General features: G+C 39.1%; 1 protein-coding gene across 26 annotated transcripts in view; it reads left to right on the top strand.

The window, feature by feature from the left end:
- The window catches only part of LOC310684222 (lethal(3)malignant brain tumor-like protein 4), a 60,836-nt gene that overhangs the window by 8,505 nt on the left and 35,706 nt on the right, over positions 1 to 16,625 (top strand). For 6 of the 26 annotated variants that reach the window (XM_083454942.1, XM_083454940.1, XM_083454921.1 and 3 more), the window contains exons 2-5: positions 11,191 to 11,344; positions 13,459 to 13,564; positions 15,285 to 15,435; positions 15,810 to 15,864. In XM_083454942.1, coding sequence (XP_083311068.1) covers positions 11,191 to 11,344; positions 13,459 to 13,564; positions 15,285 to 15,435; positions 15,810 to 15,864 — 466 coding nt within the window. Of the gene's footprint in view, positions 1 to 7,158; positions 7,327 to 9,481; positions 9,633 to 11,190; positions 11,345 to 13,458; positions 13,565 to 15,284; positions 15,436 to 15,809; positions 15,865 to 16,625 lie in introns of those variants that run through there. The other 20 variants (XM_083454941.1, XM_083454932.1, XM_083454934.1 and 17 more) reach the window with 7 other exon arrangements.

Here is a 16,625-nt window from a genome sequence, read left to right as displayed (position 1 = left end):
TGATGTGTTGCCTTTCTAGTGGCAAACTGAAAAAATTGGCTGCACTATCAGTTCTTCTTTTATCACTGCACCGTGCCCTGGTCACCGAGTATATTTTTCTTCACTGATATTCCCATTTTTAAGAAGTGGAGGTTGTGGGGTACAGAAAAAAAGGTTGACTAGAATAGAACAGAAAAAGAATTTATGCAGGTCTTTATTGAAAAGAAAGGTATTTTCAGATCATAAGTTCAAACAGGCAGTCTGCTACTAGATAAACAATATAAACAACCCTACTGAGGCATTTGAGAAGAAAGCATGTTGTTTGCAAGCAAGGTAGCCATCAAAGGTTTCTATTTCTGGCTTGAGGCAAACTCTTTATTCGGGGTAGGGGCAGCTGACTTTAAAATGCCTGCTATTTGCATTGGAGCAAAATGTTGATCCCTATCTTTGTGAAAGAGAAGGGTGCAAAAGGAAAATAATAGAAACAGGATCAATTGTGATATGCTGGAAATTCTGTAGCATACAGAGAGCATTTTATAGTTTTTTTAAAAGGAGAATAGACCCATTAAATCTTATTAAATATATCTTCATCTTTCAAGCAGCAGGCTGTTGTCTCTAAAGAAAGATGGTTCCTTCACAATATTCTGTTATAGATGTTGCAGGCTTCATTTCAATATATTGTCCTTGACAGAAACTCCATGATAACCTTTTCTGCAAAACATGGAGAGGTCATGACCTTGACTATATTCAGTGGCTACCATTGCATAAAAATGATGTATTACCATAGTTAGAGATATGGCTTGTCAATGTGGAAAAAGTATGTTACTATTATTATATTACATTGCAGTATCCCCTTATATGCCACCTTTGCTGTTAGCCCAGATCAGGGGTCAGCAAACTTTTTCAGCAGGGGGCTGGTCCATCGTCCCTCAGACCTTGTGGGGGGCCGGACTATTTTTTTTTTGGGGGGGGGGGAATGAACGAATTCCTATGCCCTACAAATAACCCAGAGATGCATTTTAAATAAAAGCACACATTCTACTCATGTAAAAACACCAGGCAGGCCCCACAAATAACCCAGAGATGCATTTTAAATAAAAGCACACATTCTACTCATGTAAAAACACCAGGCAGGCCCCACAAATAACCCAGAGATGCATTTTAAATAAAAGGACACATTCTACTCATGTAAAAACACGCTGATTCCTGGACAATGCGCAGGCCGGATTTAGAAGACGATTGGGCCGAATCTGGTCCCTGGGCCTTAGTTTGCCTATCCATGGCCCAGATCATCAAAGCCTTCTGCCATAAGAATTCCCCACCCCCCCACCCCGATGTTCCTGTTATTAGTTAGGTAAAGGTACCCCTGCCCGTACGGGCCAGTCTTGACAGACTCTAGGGTTGTGCGCTCATCTCACTCTAGAGGCCGGGAGCCAGCGCTGTCCGCAGACACTTCCAGGTCACGTGGCCAGCGTGACAAGCTGCATCTGGCAAGCCCTATTTATCTACTTGCACCCGGGGGTGCTTTCGAACTGCTAGGTTGGCAGGCGCTGGGACTGCGCGACGGGAGCGCACCCCGCCGTGGGGATTCGAACCGCCGACCTTTCGATCGGCAAGTCCTAGGCGCTGAGGCTTTTACCCACAGCACCACCCACGTCCCTCTGTTATTAGTTAAGATACTACAAATAAAAGCGGGAAATCACTCCATCATTACTTTGCACGTTTCTTCAAAAGTTCCTCTTCAGCACCACCTTTGGCAGGACAGGAAGTTCCCGAATTGATGGTGATGCCACTAAGTCTCTTTTTATCAATGTATGTAGCATGAGCTGGCAACATTGTACAGTACTGATCCTAGGAAAACCTTGCCCACTGAGCTGGCATAGAGCTACTGCAAGAGAGTTGATAGGAAGCCTTCATGTTTGATCCGCTTCTAACAATTTGTGCATGTAATGTTAAGATAATGTAAAAGGAGAGCTTCCTGTTTCCGGCAGTGGGAAATGGCTGACTCCCATACAACTGGACCCCAGCCGTGCTGGTAATTCAGGGCTGATATGGGAGTAATTAGCCCTGGCAGACTCCCCATGTTGGGGGAGGACTGTTTCGTAGACCTGCAGATTGTCTGAGAATGCCGACTTGCATCAAGGTGCAAGTGGCAGGACACTGGGTCGCAGAGCACGGTACAGCCGGCATTCTCCGATGCCATTCTCATAGCTGGGAATATCTGTTTGACAGATTATGCATTAAGATATATCCTTAGATACTATCAGCACATGGAGGAAGATAATATTGGCCATTAGATGTGCTAGTAGTTTGATTAAGTATGCCAACTGTTTTGTAAGTTTGGATTATGTTGTATAATGAGCAGTTAGTAATACAGATGGCAACAATTTTGCTCGTGTCCAGTTGATGCTCAATCCCTGATCCATGGGTCCTTTTGGAAGAGGGCATAATGGGGGCGTAACGGGAGTTGTGAAGTGGGGATGGAGCACAGTGGGGCAGGGTGGGCTTATTTGTGCTTCACTAATGTGTGCGATGGCCAGGAACAGAACCCCTGCATGAAACTGTCACCACAGGTGTTTTCCTGTTGTTTTGTTGAATATAAAGATACACTATGCCCATCAAGGGCAGTCAGAAACAGACTTCTGCATGTGAATTGCCATTTCAGATTAGAATTGATGTACATGAGGAGTTCACATATCATATGGTACACCACTGAACAGATGGCTAACTGTTAACTTAGAGGAAAGACCTTCAAAGTGTTGACAACTTGTGCAGTACTGTATTTTAATGTGAGAGATGCTTATGCTTCCCCTACCCATAGAACTAGGTTTATTGTATAAATGTTGTTTTATAATAGCACAATATAATGGTATTGCTGTTGTAAATCAAAGGCTAGTGTTTCATTCATTTATTTAAAAGATTTAAATCTGTGGCTAGGTCAGTCTTCCCTAGGTAAGGCCATGGTTGCAAAACCAGCCCAAGCAACCTCCATCAGTTGCATCTCCCTAGACAGTGCTGGGTCCAGGAGCATTCCCTGACCCTGACTGTGTACCTGATCATTCAGGAAAAAAAGGACAGCATCTAGGGAAGTTAGATAATACCATTTCTCCAAATGCAGCCCATAGGTTAAGCTGATGTGGACACAGAAGTGAATAGCAAGGCTGAGACACAAGGCAAAGGACAAGAATGAGGCAGAGTGAGGAACAGTGTATGAGCTGTACCTTGTGAGTGACTTTTTTGGAGAGACAAGGGACTAGAAAGTATTTAACAGCTGTAACAGTATTTATTTATGCAGTGTTTATTTATGAGCTATTAACTATTCAATTAGGTAACAGTTAAAAGCAGAATTTGAGCGTTCTAAAATTTTGTATATAAAACAAAAATTGCTATGAAAGAGCAGCAGGAAGGTAGTTTTCTAAGCTTAAAAGCAACAGCAATTACTCAGGTGCTGGAATCTTTGTAAATAACTTGTGAGGAAGGGTTTGCTTGCTGGTGGCATTGACTGTTCATATGACTGGTCTATAATTACAAGTCTAAATTGTTTATTTTACTTTTTTAATAATGTACAAATCTCTTAGATGAATTCATATCTCAAGTTAGTGTGAAATAAAAAAAGCCCTACAGACTATAACATGTTTTCATGTACATTAAAGAAAACATTTAGGTTTGCACTATTGAAGTGGATTAAAGCACTCTGGCACAACAAGCTGGACTAGAAAATACAGGATGACAATCAGGTGACAGGAAGCAGTATAGGATGAATGTGTAATAAACAGGTAGTCTGGAAGTGATCCTAAAGAAACTTCACCTGCCTCAGGATGGAGTGTGATGCCTTCAGATGCCCTTGCTGGAGGTTGTACTTGCTAGACTTATTAAGGAGTTATTTGCTGTGACTGTTTTAACTGTGTGTCCACAAAGGAGTTAATCAGAGAGTTCACTATAGCAGCTTGAATCCTAAATGATTCTTCAAGGCAACCGACTTATTGCCTCTCAGAAGGTTTCCTTTATTAAATCAAATGGCATGAAGTTCTGCCAATGGATTGTTTTGTCTTGTATTGTGTTTTTTTTTAAAGAACCATACAAATGAAATGGCAGTGTGATTTCCCCAGAGCAATTTCTTTTCACTGGTTATGGGTTGAACTGAATTGACTGTCAATATTTTCCTGCCTAGATTAGTCTAGCATAGTTTTGAGGAGGAAAATGGTTAAAAATTCTCTGCAAAGGTATATGTTTTTTTAACCTTCATTGTTAAATGTTAGAAGTATTACATAATTTAATGTATTTTTTGTGGAAAAGCTATGTAATTATTAAAGTAATCCAGCAAAAGTTCCCATTATGTTATAGAATTGGAGGACCTTTATTCTGCAGCATGAAACAGCTGTTAGGGGGAAGTGAATAAAAATATAGCTGGAACTCCTGTTGGCTCCCCACATAACACAATTATCCCTGAGCTATAAAATTGAAGTTTTTGCAAACATGCACAAGTTCTTGCTTTGTTTATTCAAAAATATGAAATAGAGACCAGTATATCCATTATTCCCATACTCTTCCCATCCATATTTATAGTTGGAGGCATATCTGAAAAGAATCTAAGAGTAGTGTTCACTGTTACGCAAAGTAGTCTTACTGAAGTTTATCTATTTTTATTAAAGTTTTTCTTGGTTTACAAAAGTACATGCCTCGTTTCTCAAGTTGTACAGTCTTTTCTACAGATCAGTTACATTTGTTATGGGATATTAGTGTTTTCTAGATAGCTTCTCTTTCTGTTCGCTTGTTACGTTTCCTTGGTAGTGAGAGAGGTTGGGGGCCCAGGGTATGGTTAGTTGGCTGCAATGGAGTTTGTTTGCCTTTGTGAGGCGGGATGGGCTTGTTGGGTCAAGTAAGCCAAATTGATTCGCCTGCTGTTGGTGGGTTCTTGTTTGGTTTTGTACGTGAAACAGGGGAGCCATACTGGGGTGAAGACATCCTCTTCTATTTGTCCCTGTGTCAGTTTCAGATTATTGGTTAGCTTTTCTAGTAAGGCTGTTTCCCACCGGTCCTTGTTCACCCCTGACAGGTCTCTCCAGTGTCTGACTGTGAGGCTTCTGGCTACTGAGCGTAGCTGGGTTATAAGCTCTCTATAATGTGAGTGTTCACTGTGATATTGGAAGATGTGAAGTAGGGGGTCATTCCATGCCAAATCACCTGGTGCCATGTGCTCTGACGACTCAGATTTTCTTCAAAAAAATTTAATGTGTAGAGATACCTATGAGATAACCTTTTTTATTTTTAAAAGCTTTTTGGTCCAAAATTGGAGAAATTTTAATTTTATTTTTTTTCCATGTGATTTAGGCTAATGCAATTTCTGTGTCAGTTTAGAAAAAAAACCTCCCGTTTCGCTTATTTTTAAACCAATTGGGCTTATTTTGGTATCAAAATAAAGCTAATTTTTGTCTCTTTCAAACTAAGGTATAAAATGGTATTAAGTGCCACAGAAAAGGGTCACCGACCATTCAAAGTGAACTTTAGTCATTTCGTACCTTGGTAGGTTTGATAAGCCATAGCACGCAAACCACAACTAACACATGTATCATACTTTTTTTTGTAGAATCGGCTAATCATGAACTTGTTATGTTTTAAAAACAAGAAGGGTGTTTATCTGTGGTTATAAAATACTAAAAAAATAAGTTTTATTAATTATTTAATAAAAACAAAATACGTCTCGGAACCCTTGTTCATTTTATTGTGTGCAAAACACTTCTGCAATAATATGGTCAAAGCTATTTTGTTTCCCACACATATAATATGGTCAGTGATGCTGTTTTGGCCACTGTGAGCAATATGACCTTTCTGAATCAGCAAGAAAAAAATGTATTTTATTATTTTACTTTCCAATTACAGGGTAGTTTGACTATGGGAATTCAAGCACTGATAACCTAGACTATTATAATCCACTTGGTGTAAGGGGCTACCCATGAGATTAGTTTAGTAGCTGCAGATGATACAGAATTCTGAGGCCCAGCTGTTTCAAGGCATTTGCTACCAACTATATTCAAATCTTACTAATAGTATATAAAGCCCTAAGTAACTTGGGGCTGTTGTTGTTTAGTCGTGTCCGACTCTTCGTGACCCCATGGACCAGAGCATGCCAGGCACTCCTGTCTTCCACTGCCTCCTTAAGTACACTTGGGGCTAGTGTACTTAAAATATTTCCTTATACGTCTGCCTAATCTACAATCATTTGGTGGTGCCTAGCTGTCCTCAACAAATTATGCATTTAGCATGGGAGCACCAGCATTATAGAACACTCTACCTAACATAATGAAGTCAGCTTAAGTCTTGGTTATTTCAGCAAGCCTTCTTATGAAAAAGATATTTAGTTTTCATGTCATGATTTATAGTCAGATGAACCATTTCTGTAAACCCATTTCTTTAATGCATTCTGCTTGATTTTGTTATTTTGTTTTGGTTTTAATTGATATTCTCTATACCACATGCATATGTTTTTATATGTGTTTGTGGTATAGAAATGACTTAACAACAACAACAACAGTAATAGTAGTACAGGTATAAGGATCTGCTTATACCAAGTCAGACCAACTGTTCAACTATCCCAGCACTGTCACCCTGACAACAATTCCTTATCTAGATAACAGGCAGTGATTTTTTCAGGCCTGCTGCTTGAGAGCCTTTTAACTAGAGATTTGGGAGGGACCGTAGTACAGTGGCAGAGCACAAGGTCCCTGGATGAAATGAAAGATGAAATAGCAGGTGATGTGATAGTCGTCTGCCTAGAACTCTGCAGCTAGTCAGAGCAGACAGTGCTAGGCTCAATGAACAAATAGTCTGACTAGTATAAGGCAGATTCCTGGGTTCTGATACTTCCTCTGAGATGTCACAGGCCTTCTCTCGGCAAAGCCTATGATTTTTCTTTAAGTCATGGCTATTTCCTAAAAAAATTAAGTATAGAGACCTCTTCTCTCACAATAAGGTAAGAACTGTACAAATACGCAGGTAGGCAGCACACAGTTAAGTCACAAAACGCTCTGTTTCTTTTACACCAATTGCTTCAGTGTGAAGATGCACCTTATTGAAGGATGACATTTTTTCATGTTTCAAAGCCTCCCCCCTCCCTAAAATTGTTCATAAAATGTACACAACTGGCCTGTTGATTCTGTGCCTTTTTGTTTTGTTTTCAAGCCTAGTTTTGTTTCTTAATTTTTTTAAAAAAATCAAAGACTAAGCTGAAAGATGGAACAGAATATATCGGAGAAAAAACCAGCCATCGCCCAGACTGCAGACTTCGATGTAATGGGTGCCTTAGACTGGAAAGACGGCATTGCCACCTTGCCGGGTAGCAACATACAAGTAAGGAAAAAATATAAGGGATAGGGTAAGCAAAGGCCCTAACTTAGTAAGAGTTACCAAATGTTCTTTTGTCAGGGTAGAGAAAAGACGTGCTGTGAAATGTATTGCCCTCTGGCATTACGGTAATTGGAGCTCTGGTGGCAAAAGCAAACTTGAGATGCCATCACCAAACTAAGTTAAAGTTTGCTGAGATTTCTGCTTGCCTGCTGATTTAGCTCTTTGTTTTTCCTGCTATGCAGTGAATCTGGAGTTTCTGGAAACAAAATGTCAGTGAAGAAGTATAACTCACTGTTTATGCACCAAAACAGAGAACTACTTTAATATATTTTCAGCCACATAAGTACACTTACTAAAGATAATCACCCTGTTTTAACTAATTTGTGAGACAGAGGAAAGCTCTCTTCTTAGCCGTGACTCCTTGGGTACCAGTATTAGACTGCAGAATAATAACTGTAGTAGAAAAAAACTGCAGCAGGGGAAAAAATAACTGCGTTACGTTGTCTGGACCTGGTGACATCTAAGCCTCTACCAAGATGTTTCCTTACACACCTGTGTATTATATGAAAACTTGGAACCCAAGGCTGGTTGCTGGCAGCCAAAAGGACAACAGAGAATTGCATGGTGACAATAGGAAGGAGAGCAGAAGAAACTGTGGCCGGTTGTGCTGATCAGAGAGGCTGGTCTGAAGACTGGTTTGGCTTGTGGGCCACCTGTTGAGGAACAGGGCCTTAGCTCCAGCTTTTGGGAGGAGAGAATAGCTCAACTTTGCAGTTAATCTGCATCTAATTTGAGAGTTTTAGGCAAATATGGTTTGTTGGAATGCCTCTTTTATATAGACTTTTTCATTACAGATTTATCCCCATCACACCTGCTAACTGATCTCCATTTATTTATTTTTTAATTAAATGTGTTAGCTGTCTTTTTAAAAATCTCAAAGTGCTATAAACTATTGAAGGATTTAATATGATAAATAGCTTTAAGGATGAAGACCCTGTGAAGTAATAACTGTGTTGCATCATGCTCAGAGGGCATTTTCCTTACCCCTGATCTTTTATTCTCTTTTCCTCTCTTGGGTTCTAGTGTGGGCACTTGGCCCATGGGGTGTGATTTTAAAGATGATTTGAATTCTCTCTTTTCAGAAATTGAGAATGAGCAACATTGCAATCAGAAAATTTGTCAGTCATTGTTGGTATGATTTTTAAAGATACAAATTACATGCCCCCCAAGAGTAATGTTCTAATAAAATAACCACTACTTCATATTTCATCAATATGAAAGTCTGCCCAGTATGTCATATCTAGGCCTTGGCGATATATCAATATATCTCCCAGGACCGGTATGAGGAACTTCGCTTAGTGGTATATCTCTGGTGGCACCGCCATCGCTCCTGAGTCTCTCTGCTACCAGTGTCCACTAGAGTTCCTGCCTCCAGTGGCACTGCTAGCAGAGGGACTCAGGAGTGGTGGCAGTTTCACCAGCGATATATCGCTGAGTGAAACTGCCATCACACTCTGCCCTCATACAATGCAGAGGGAGAAACTTTCCCTCCCTCTCCATCTTTAAACTGCTCGACTGAGGGCTGTCTCAGCTGGGGAGAGGGAACCTGTCCCCTGCCTAGCTGAGTTGCGCAAGCAAACTGCATTGTCCCAGCCCATGAGCGCCTGGGTGAATCCATCTCAGTTCCTGACGTGATAGCTGGGGCAGTTTCACCAGGTGCCTCACAGGCAGAGGCCAATGCAGCTTGTTTTTCCAACATTGCAGTATATCACCAAACCACAATGTTTGGCTAGTGATACACCACAATGTTGAAAAGCTTATATCACCCAGCCGTAGTCATATCATCTTGCCTTTAATGACACACAACAACTGTAGTGAGGTTCACATTGTAACCACCTACGTTTGTGTCTATAAACACTTAGATCATTCTTTTGTTGCTCTTCCATTTAAAAAGTAACAACATAGTTGTGACAATCTATAATTATTGATCAGCATGTTGGCTGGTTTGCATTTTTTTTCAGTCAAGTAAAAAAACAATGCAGTATTATCCTCGGATTTGTAAGAATGGCTCAATTTGATTACAAAACAAATGATAAAATATTTTATTTATAAAATGCTTAAGAATGCTTAACAAATCTTCACTTGTTTTTAAGGGTCTTGCATTATAGTCCTTTTTATGTGTTTTAAAATACTGTTCTGCCCTCTGTAATGGGTGAATCTCTAAATACATGGAGATGCAAGTGTACTGTGAGCAACATCCAGTCAAAAAGAAGCCCTTCTGACATCAGTGATTTCAGTTGGATAGTTAGGTACATGCTTAAATATTTCACACTGAATTCATTGGGATTTAGGGTGATATCCAGCTAAGTCATAAGGGTGCGGGTGGTGCTGTGGGTTAAACAACAGAGCCCAGGGCTTGCTGATCTGAAGGTTGGCGGTTTGACGGGGTGAGCTCCCGTTGCTTGGTCCCTGTTCCTGCCAACCTAGCAATTCGAAAGCACATCAGAGTGCAAGTAGATAAATAGGTACCGCTCCAGTGGGAAGGTAAACGGTGTTTACGTGCGCTGCTCTGGTTCGCCAGAAGCAGCTTAGTCATGCTGGCCACATGACCCGGAAGGTGTACTCCAGCTCCCTCAGCCAATAAAGCGAGATGAGTGCCACAACCCCAGAGTCGTCCGTGACTGGACCTAATGGTCAGGGGTCCCTTTACCTTTACCAGTGAAGTCATACTTTGAGTAAGGTAAAGGGACCCCTGACCATTAGGTCCAGTCGTGACCGACTCTGGGGTTGCGGCGCTCAGCTCGCTTTATTGGCCGAGGGAGCCGGCGTATAGCTTCTGGGTCATGTGGCCAGCATGACTAAGCTGCTTCTGGTGAACCAGAGCAGCACACGAAAATGCTGTTTACCTTCCCGCCAGACCGGTACCTATTTATCTACTTGCACTTTTGACGTGCAGGGACCGAGCAACGGGAGCTCACCCCGTCTCGGGGATTCAAACCGCTGACCTTCTGATCAGCAAGTCCTAGGCTCTGTGGTTTAACCCACAGCGCCACCCGCGTCCCATACTTTGAGTAGACCCATTGAAATTGCTTAAGTCCATTGATTTTATTGGGTCTACTCTACTAGCGGATATCAGTCTTGGTGTTTACCACTAACTGGATTGTACCCTGTCTGTTGAGTAGTTTGGTGAATTGTGGCAGATACTGGTTAAGTGGTTATGGGGACTGAATAAACATAAAGTGGATGATACAGCAGAAATGTTTACTAGTACCCATGTACCTTGCTTTTTTTGAAATTCAAATAATGTACACATCACTTCCTGAACTGTTCAGAGACATTCTCCTTCTAGGTTATAATTGCATGAACCATTTAGGGGGTTGGTGCTCTAGCACTATAGGTGTATACCAGTACCAGCTTGATGTGCTGAGACATCCCTCCATCCCTCCAAAGCAGCAGATACTGGCAACCATGGTTTTCACTTTTTAGATTTTGACTCTAAGCAGATAACATTATTAAGGAGTGCTTACTCTCCCTCAAACAGCACTATAGTTTTGTAGATCTTAGACTGTGTATGTAATCATTCCTCATTATATTTTTATATGTTTCATAGGTCTGAATCATGTTTACCGATAATGTCTTTCTGTATGTACTTTGAAAGAAATGAGTACTCATTTAATCTGTGTCTGTGCTGTACTAACGATGCCCTAGAGATTATTGTCAATGCAGTATTTAATGCATTTTCTTTGCTATTAGTTCCTTTTTACTCCAGTCTACCTTGTTTCCTTGTTGACTCTCATATACTGTTTCCTTTCCTTCAAAAGTCTCTTTTGTTACATGTTTACTCCATTCACTTTTTCTTCCCTGCAGTTTCGTTTAACTGAGTTTGGGACACTGGAAATAATTACAGAAGTTGAAGCAAAGGCTACAAAAGCTCTCTCTGCATCATCAATCAATACCAGTTCAGCCCTTAACTTGTCTACCTCTTCTGTGCCCAGTACCATAACTGCTTGTGGTACTGAAGGTGAGCCGTAGACTCATAGACTATATAATGGAACAAGAGCATGAAGCCAACATAAAAAAATTAAAATGCTTCAGTTACGTGTAGCAAGAATGGTTCTTTGTAGTAGCTTGCAATCTGGTGAAACATTTGAACTGCTTGTAATTTTTATTCATTTAGCATTATTTACAGTCACTGTTTATATTTGTCCTTAGGAACAGAAACAGTAAAACAAGAGCGCGACTTTGAACTTTGAAACATTGTGGTTTCAACCATCAGTGGTTTCTACCACACCGGGGGGGGGGGGGGGGACTGGAGTGCACAATTTTCCAAATTATGTATTTTGTCCAATATTTTGCACCCAGAGCAATCTTGTGGGCAAGACATTGTTTCTGGAACAGGTTTGCTAGGATAGAATATTTTATGTAATTATGGAATGCATTAACATCAACTCATGTTAGCAATCTTGAATTTTCACTGGAAAAGGGGAGAACATTAGCTAGCAACTTTCTGTTGTTTCTGGTGGTCAGATGCAGTTTCTTATTACTAATTCTTGTTACTTTTACATTTGTAAGACATTGCTAGGACTATTTACTGCTATTAAATTCACACAAGAGGAATAAGTGCACTGTTTGAAAACCATTTAAGCTTAAATAAATTTATGCAGTGGGGCAGATTCACCTTCCTGACACTGATGTCAGGAAGGTGACATTGCTAGACTTCTCTGGCCATTCCTGATACTTAGATTGGCACCATCTAAGTTAACCTGGTTGTATTGTCTCTATGCAGATTATTGAATATACTGCCAAGTTTTGTGATTTTAAACAAGGATTATGAACAAAAATGAACTCATGCTGTATGATTACTAACTGTGTAATGCTACACATTTCCTCCTAAGCAAACTTTGTACAGTTGGGTACAATTTTCTGTTTTGTCCACATACTATTGCTGAAGATTTTTGATCCAGAACAGAAGAATGAATCCAAGTAAAGTACACATGAAAATATGCTTAGATATAGGCATAATTTCTTTCTTTATTTTTTTATTATTTTTTATCAATAATTTTTTGCTATTTTCTTTAAACATACACATAATTTCTTTATAAAGTCATAGTTGCTTGCATATATTTACTATGTCTACACAAGTTTATTAAAATTTCAAAACAGATACACCTTTATCTGACATCCATGTAGAGAGTTACCGTATTTTTCCATCTATAAGACCCACCCATGTATAAGACTCTTTTTTGGGACTCCAAATTGAGGAAATGGGGGGAATTGCCCCAATGTATAAGACAACCCAATTTTTAAGCTTAATTTTTCAGGAAAATAACCTAGTCATACACGGAAAAATACGGTAATTTATATTGTATTCATCATATAGTTAGACCAATCTCATTCCTTTTTGTTTAAGTAAGTAGATTATTATAAGACAAACATCATTATCAATTGATAAAATAAAAAAATATAAAATTGTTCCCAAAGCCAAAACCAGTAACAACAGGGTGCATATAAACAATCTATATATTAAAATGTCATTTCAGTGCGCATAGTTAATGACATTTTTAGCTGTTAATTTTTGTTTCTGTTTAGTTACAGCAAATCTGGCTTAAATGTAACCTATTTCTTTCAGACAGAAAATACATTATTTTAATTACATCACCATATCTTTAAATCACTTTCTTTTATTGAATGTGGCCTTAAGGTATATGTTTAATGAGGTGCCTATAACTCATACTTTTTTGCCACAATACATTTTATTAGCCTATGGTGTTAAGACTCTTCTTGCTGTTTTTGCTGCAGCTAACATAGCTTCCCCCTCTGGAATTTGTCAATATAGATGAAGTTTTGAATTTGTCATTTCATGGGGTAGGTGCCTAGAGGCTTTATACATTTGACAAAATTCAAAACACTATTCTTCTCATCTCTAAAGTTCACCCACAGTTAAAATACCCACAGAGTCTTCATTTGTTTGTTGCTTTGGCTTAAATGACTTCACAGACTTTAAATACCTGCTCCATGGTGTTCAGTTTCCTTTCAGGACTGTAAAAAGCATTGATGAGCTCCATGAAAGGTGTTAGAAGTCCCAAATAATTTTATTTTGAATTAATCAGTGCCTATCATCCTTTTTTTTTGCAGTGTCCAAGGACAATATTCCCAGATCTGAACTCCAAACCTGTGAAAATAACAGACACCCTGGGAAAATGGACTGTTTTGAGAATTCCCGTCAGGAACCTAGAGACAGGTAATGTCTTTGGTCTCCTCTTTTGTTTCATGGGACACAAGTGGAATCTGGATTAATCTATATTTATCTCTGTATTAAAAGAGCTAGTATCAATTTCAGTATTTTTAAAAAAGATGTTGGAAAACAGGATGGCTGGCTGCTGATGCAGTAACTAAATAGTAAGGCCGCAATCCTACACACTGAGCTGGGAGTCAATACCATTGAACTGAGTGAGGTTTACTTCTGAGTGTAGGATTGCAGGGTAAATCACTTTATGAAAGAATGAGATAGCATTCAAGGTGGAGACTGGCCCCATGTATTGATGAGGCGCTGACCAAGGAAGATTAAGGGAGGTAGTGGTTTTCTCTTTATCAGTTAACATTATTCAAAAGAGAAAGAAATGCAGTTCTCGTTTTCTTTAAACAGTATTCTTTGATTAAATTTAAAATGTCTAATTATCTTTCAAAACATTTATTTCAGCATGACTGAAAGTTAATTCTCAATACTTTATTCTGAAAGCTGGAAAAAACGTATTCAGAAAGGTGGAAGAAACGTATTGAACCTCTGATCGTTTAACTGTCCTCTGCATCCCCATCTAATTTAAAAACACTGTAACTATATATAAAGAATACTCCAGTTTGTCTGAAATTCATTTTATTCACATATTTGTGATTGCATTAAATAGATGAGTTATAATACTCAAAAATTTCATTAATTTGAGTAACTTCTAACTTCAGATAAATTATGTTTTGCCACCTCAGTTGTTTCCCACCATAACTTTCATACACCAGTTTTGCATTTTTAGTAATGCTAAACATTGAAGCAGCCCATAAAAATTGTTAGGATGGTAGCAAACCTGTCACTCAAATGGGGAAGTTATATTCCTATTTACCTCACAAGACTTCCTCTGCCACAGCAGAAAAATGAATACATATCCAGTTTCCTTATAAAAGACAAAATGAAATGAAAACTCATCAAGCAAGCTGTGATAGGAAAACCGTTGGTGGTATGTCTGAAGCGTAAGAAGGCCACATTGCAGTATAAAAGTGTACAAGAGCTTTTCTTAAAGGAAATTAGCTCTGACGCTTTCATTGGCTCATATTGAATGAAAATGTAAGCATTGTTTCAACTTTGCAGTGCTTGTTTTCCTTGATGTGAAATATTCAGTGCTAATATGAATGAAGTTCAACATCAAGAAAACCTGCATGGTTGTGCAGTTGACCTGTGCTTCAAGAGAGGTCACTATTGTACATGATTTTGGTTTCCTGAAATTTGATTAATTGTTAATTAAGATGCCAGTTAGTACTAGCTATTAAAGCTTAAGTCCCGAACATACTTCCTAGGGAGTAAGCCTCATTGGTCTTAGTGAGACATGTCTGAGTAAACATGCAGCAGGTCGGTTTTCATTGAAGAAGCTGGTCTTTGAAGTATCCTTGCCCCCAGACCATTTATACTGTATTGCCTTTTAAATCTGCCAGTCCAGATGCTTCACTGTTAACGGGAAGGGTAACTTTTTGCAGTGGCGTAGCATGGGTTGTCAGCACCCGGGGCAAGGCAAGTAATATGCGCCCCCTAACCCGTGGATTTGCGCCTCCTAACCCGTGGATTTGCGCCCCCTAACCCTAACCCCCAGATGTTGCGCCCGGTGCGGCCGGCCCCCCCTGCACCCCCCACGCTACGCCACTGACTTTTTGTAACTTCACAGGGATACTTTGCACTTATTTTAGGTTTTGTCTCCTAGTAGAGTCTCTAAGGACACCCCACCTGACTTCGGGAAACAGACAAGTAGCAGCCAGATGTATGAAACAGACAGACCTTCCAAGCGCCTACGAAAAAAGAGGAAGTTGCTTTTGGATTCTGAAGATGAGGAAGAAAATGCAGATGATGATGAGGTATTACAGGTTTAGTTGGAATCATAACCAAGAGGCTACACTTGAGTCGGGCAGTGATATATGTAAATCTTGAAAACTTTTTTGAATTAGAAGCTAATGTTAACATTTTACATTCAGAAAATATCACTCTGGAAAGTTTATAAATATATATATATATTTATTGTCTGTGTGTATCGTGGCGGGGATACACTATATGGCAGGTTATGCTTTCTTGTTTGTTTTTTTCATTTCTACCTTTCTACCAAGGTACCCAAGGTGAGTTACAATTTAAAATACTAAACCTTTTTATTTTTATAAAAGAATGAAAATGTCAATCATATGTATGAAAATCTCAGTGTATTTTCTTATCATTTAAAAAATATGTCTATTTCTAGGAAAAGAATAAATTGAATTTGAAAAACCGCAAGAATGCTAAACCAGTAAAGCAAGGTAAGCGGAAGGCTTAATGCTGAAAAGCTGCTGTATAGTAGATAATTTTGCAGCCCAGAAGGCTGGAGCTGTAGAACCCATAATATATCTAGAATAGTAGAATTAAGGGTTGCGAGTAACAGTATACCAACTTGCTCAGGTGGCCGCAAAGCATCTGGATCATTCATTCTGGCATCATCAAACTAGAGTCCCTCTTATGAACAGCAAGCTGAATATGATAAATCCTGTTAAAATAAACACTGGAAGATAAAATTGAAATGAAACTGATAATGATTGATGGGCTCTTAAGGATCATCTTAAATTAAATTACATCCTCAAATATTGTTCATCTTTTGCATTAATTTGTTGAACGCCTTTACTAAAGTCAGAGCTGGAGACATTTACAGCACACTTAATTAAGTGGAACTTGGTAAATATGTATAAGATTGCAGCCTGTTCATATTCCTCATGATCTGTTGGCTGGCCATTTAATTTCTTTTAGATTTGCTTTATAGCTGCTAATGGTTGCTCATCTTATATATATTTTGAAGGACTGTGGGAATTTGTTGTTTTGTACTGGTCAGTAAGGGTCTGTTTGACCAGTGCACCATTTACAACTATCTAAAAACAAGAAAGCCATATTTAAATAGCATTAAAAGTCAGCCTCAGATATTTACAACACAGAAAATATTTTGAAATTTATGAGCAGACATTACAAAAAACACACCAATTCTGAGTATTCCCCTCCCCCCCGTTTCATTTAGAATTATTATATATGGTTA

Source organism: Podarcis tiliguerta (assembly GCF_965153285.1).
Source record: "Podarcis tiliguerta genome assembly, chromosome: 8".
NCBI classification, from domain to species: domain Eukaryota; kingdom Metazoa; phylum Chordata; class Lepidosauria; order Squamata; family Lacertidae; genus Podarcis; species Podarcis tiliguerta.
The sequence above is the reverse complement of the archived record's forward strand: the minus strand, read 5'-3'. Positions and strand labels throughout refer to the sequence as shown.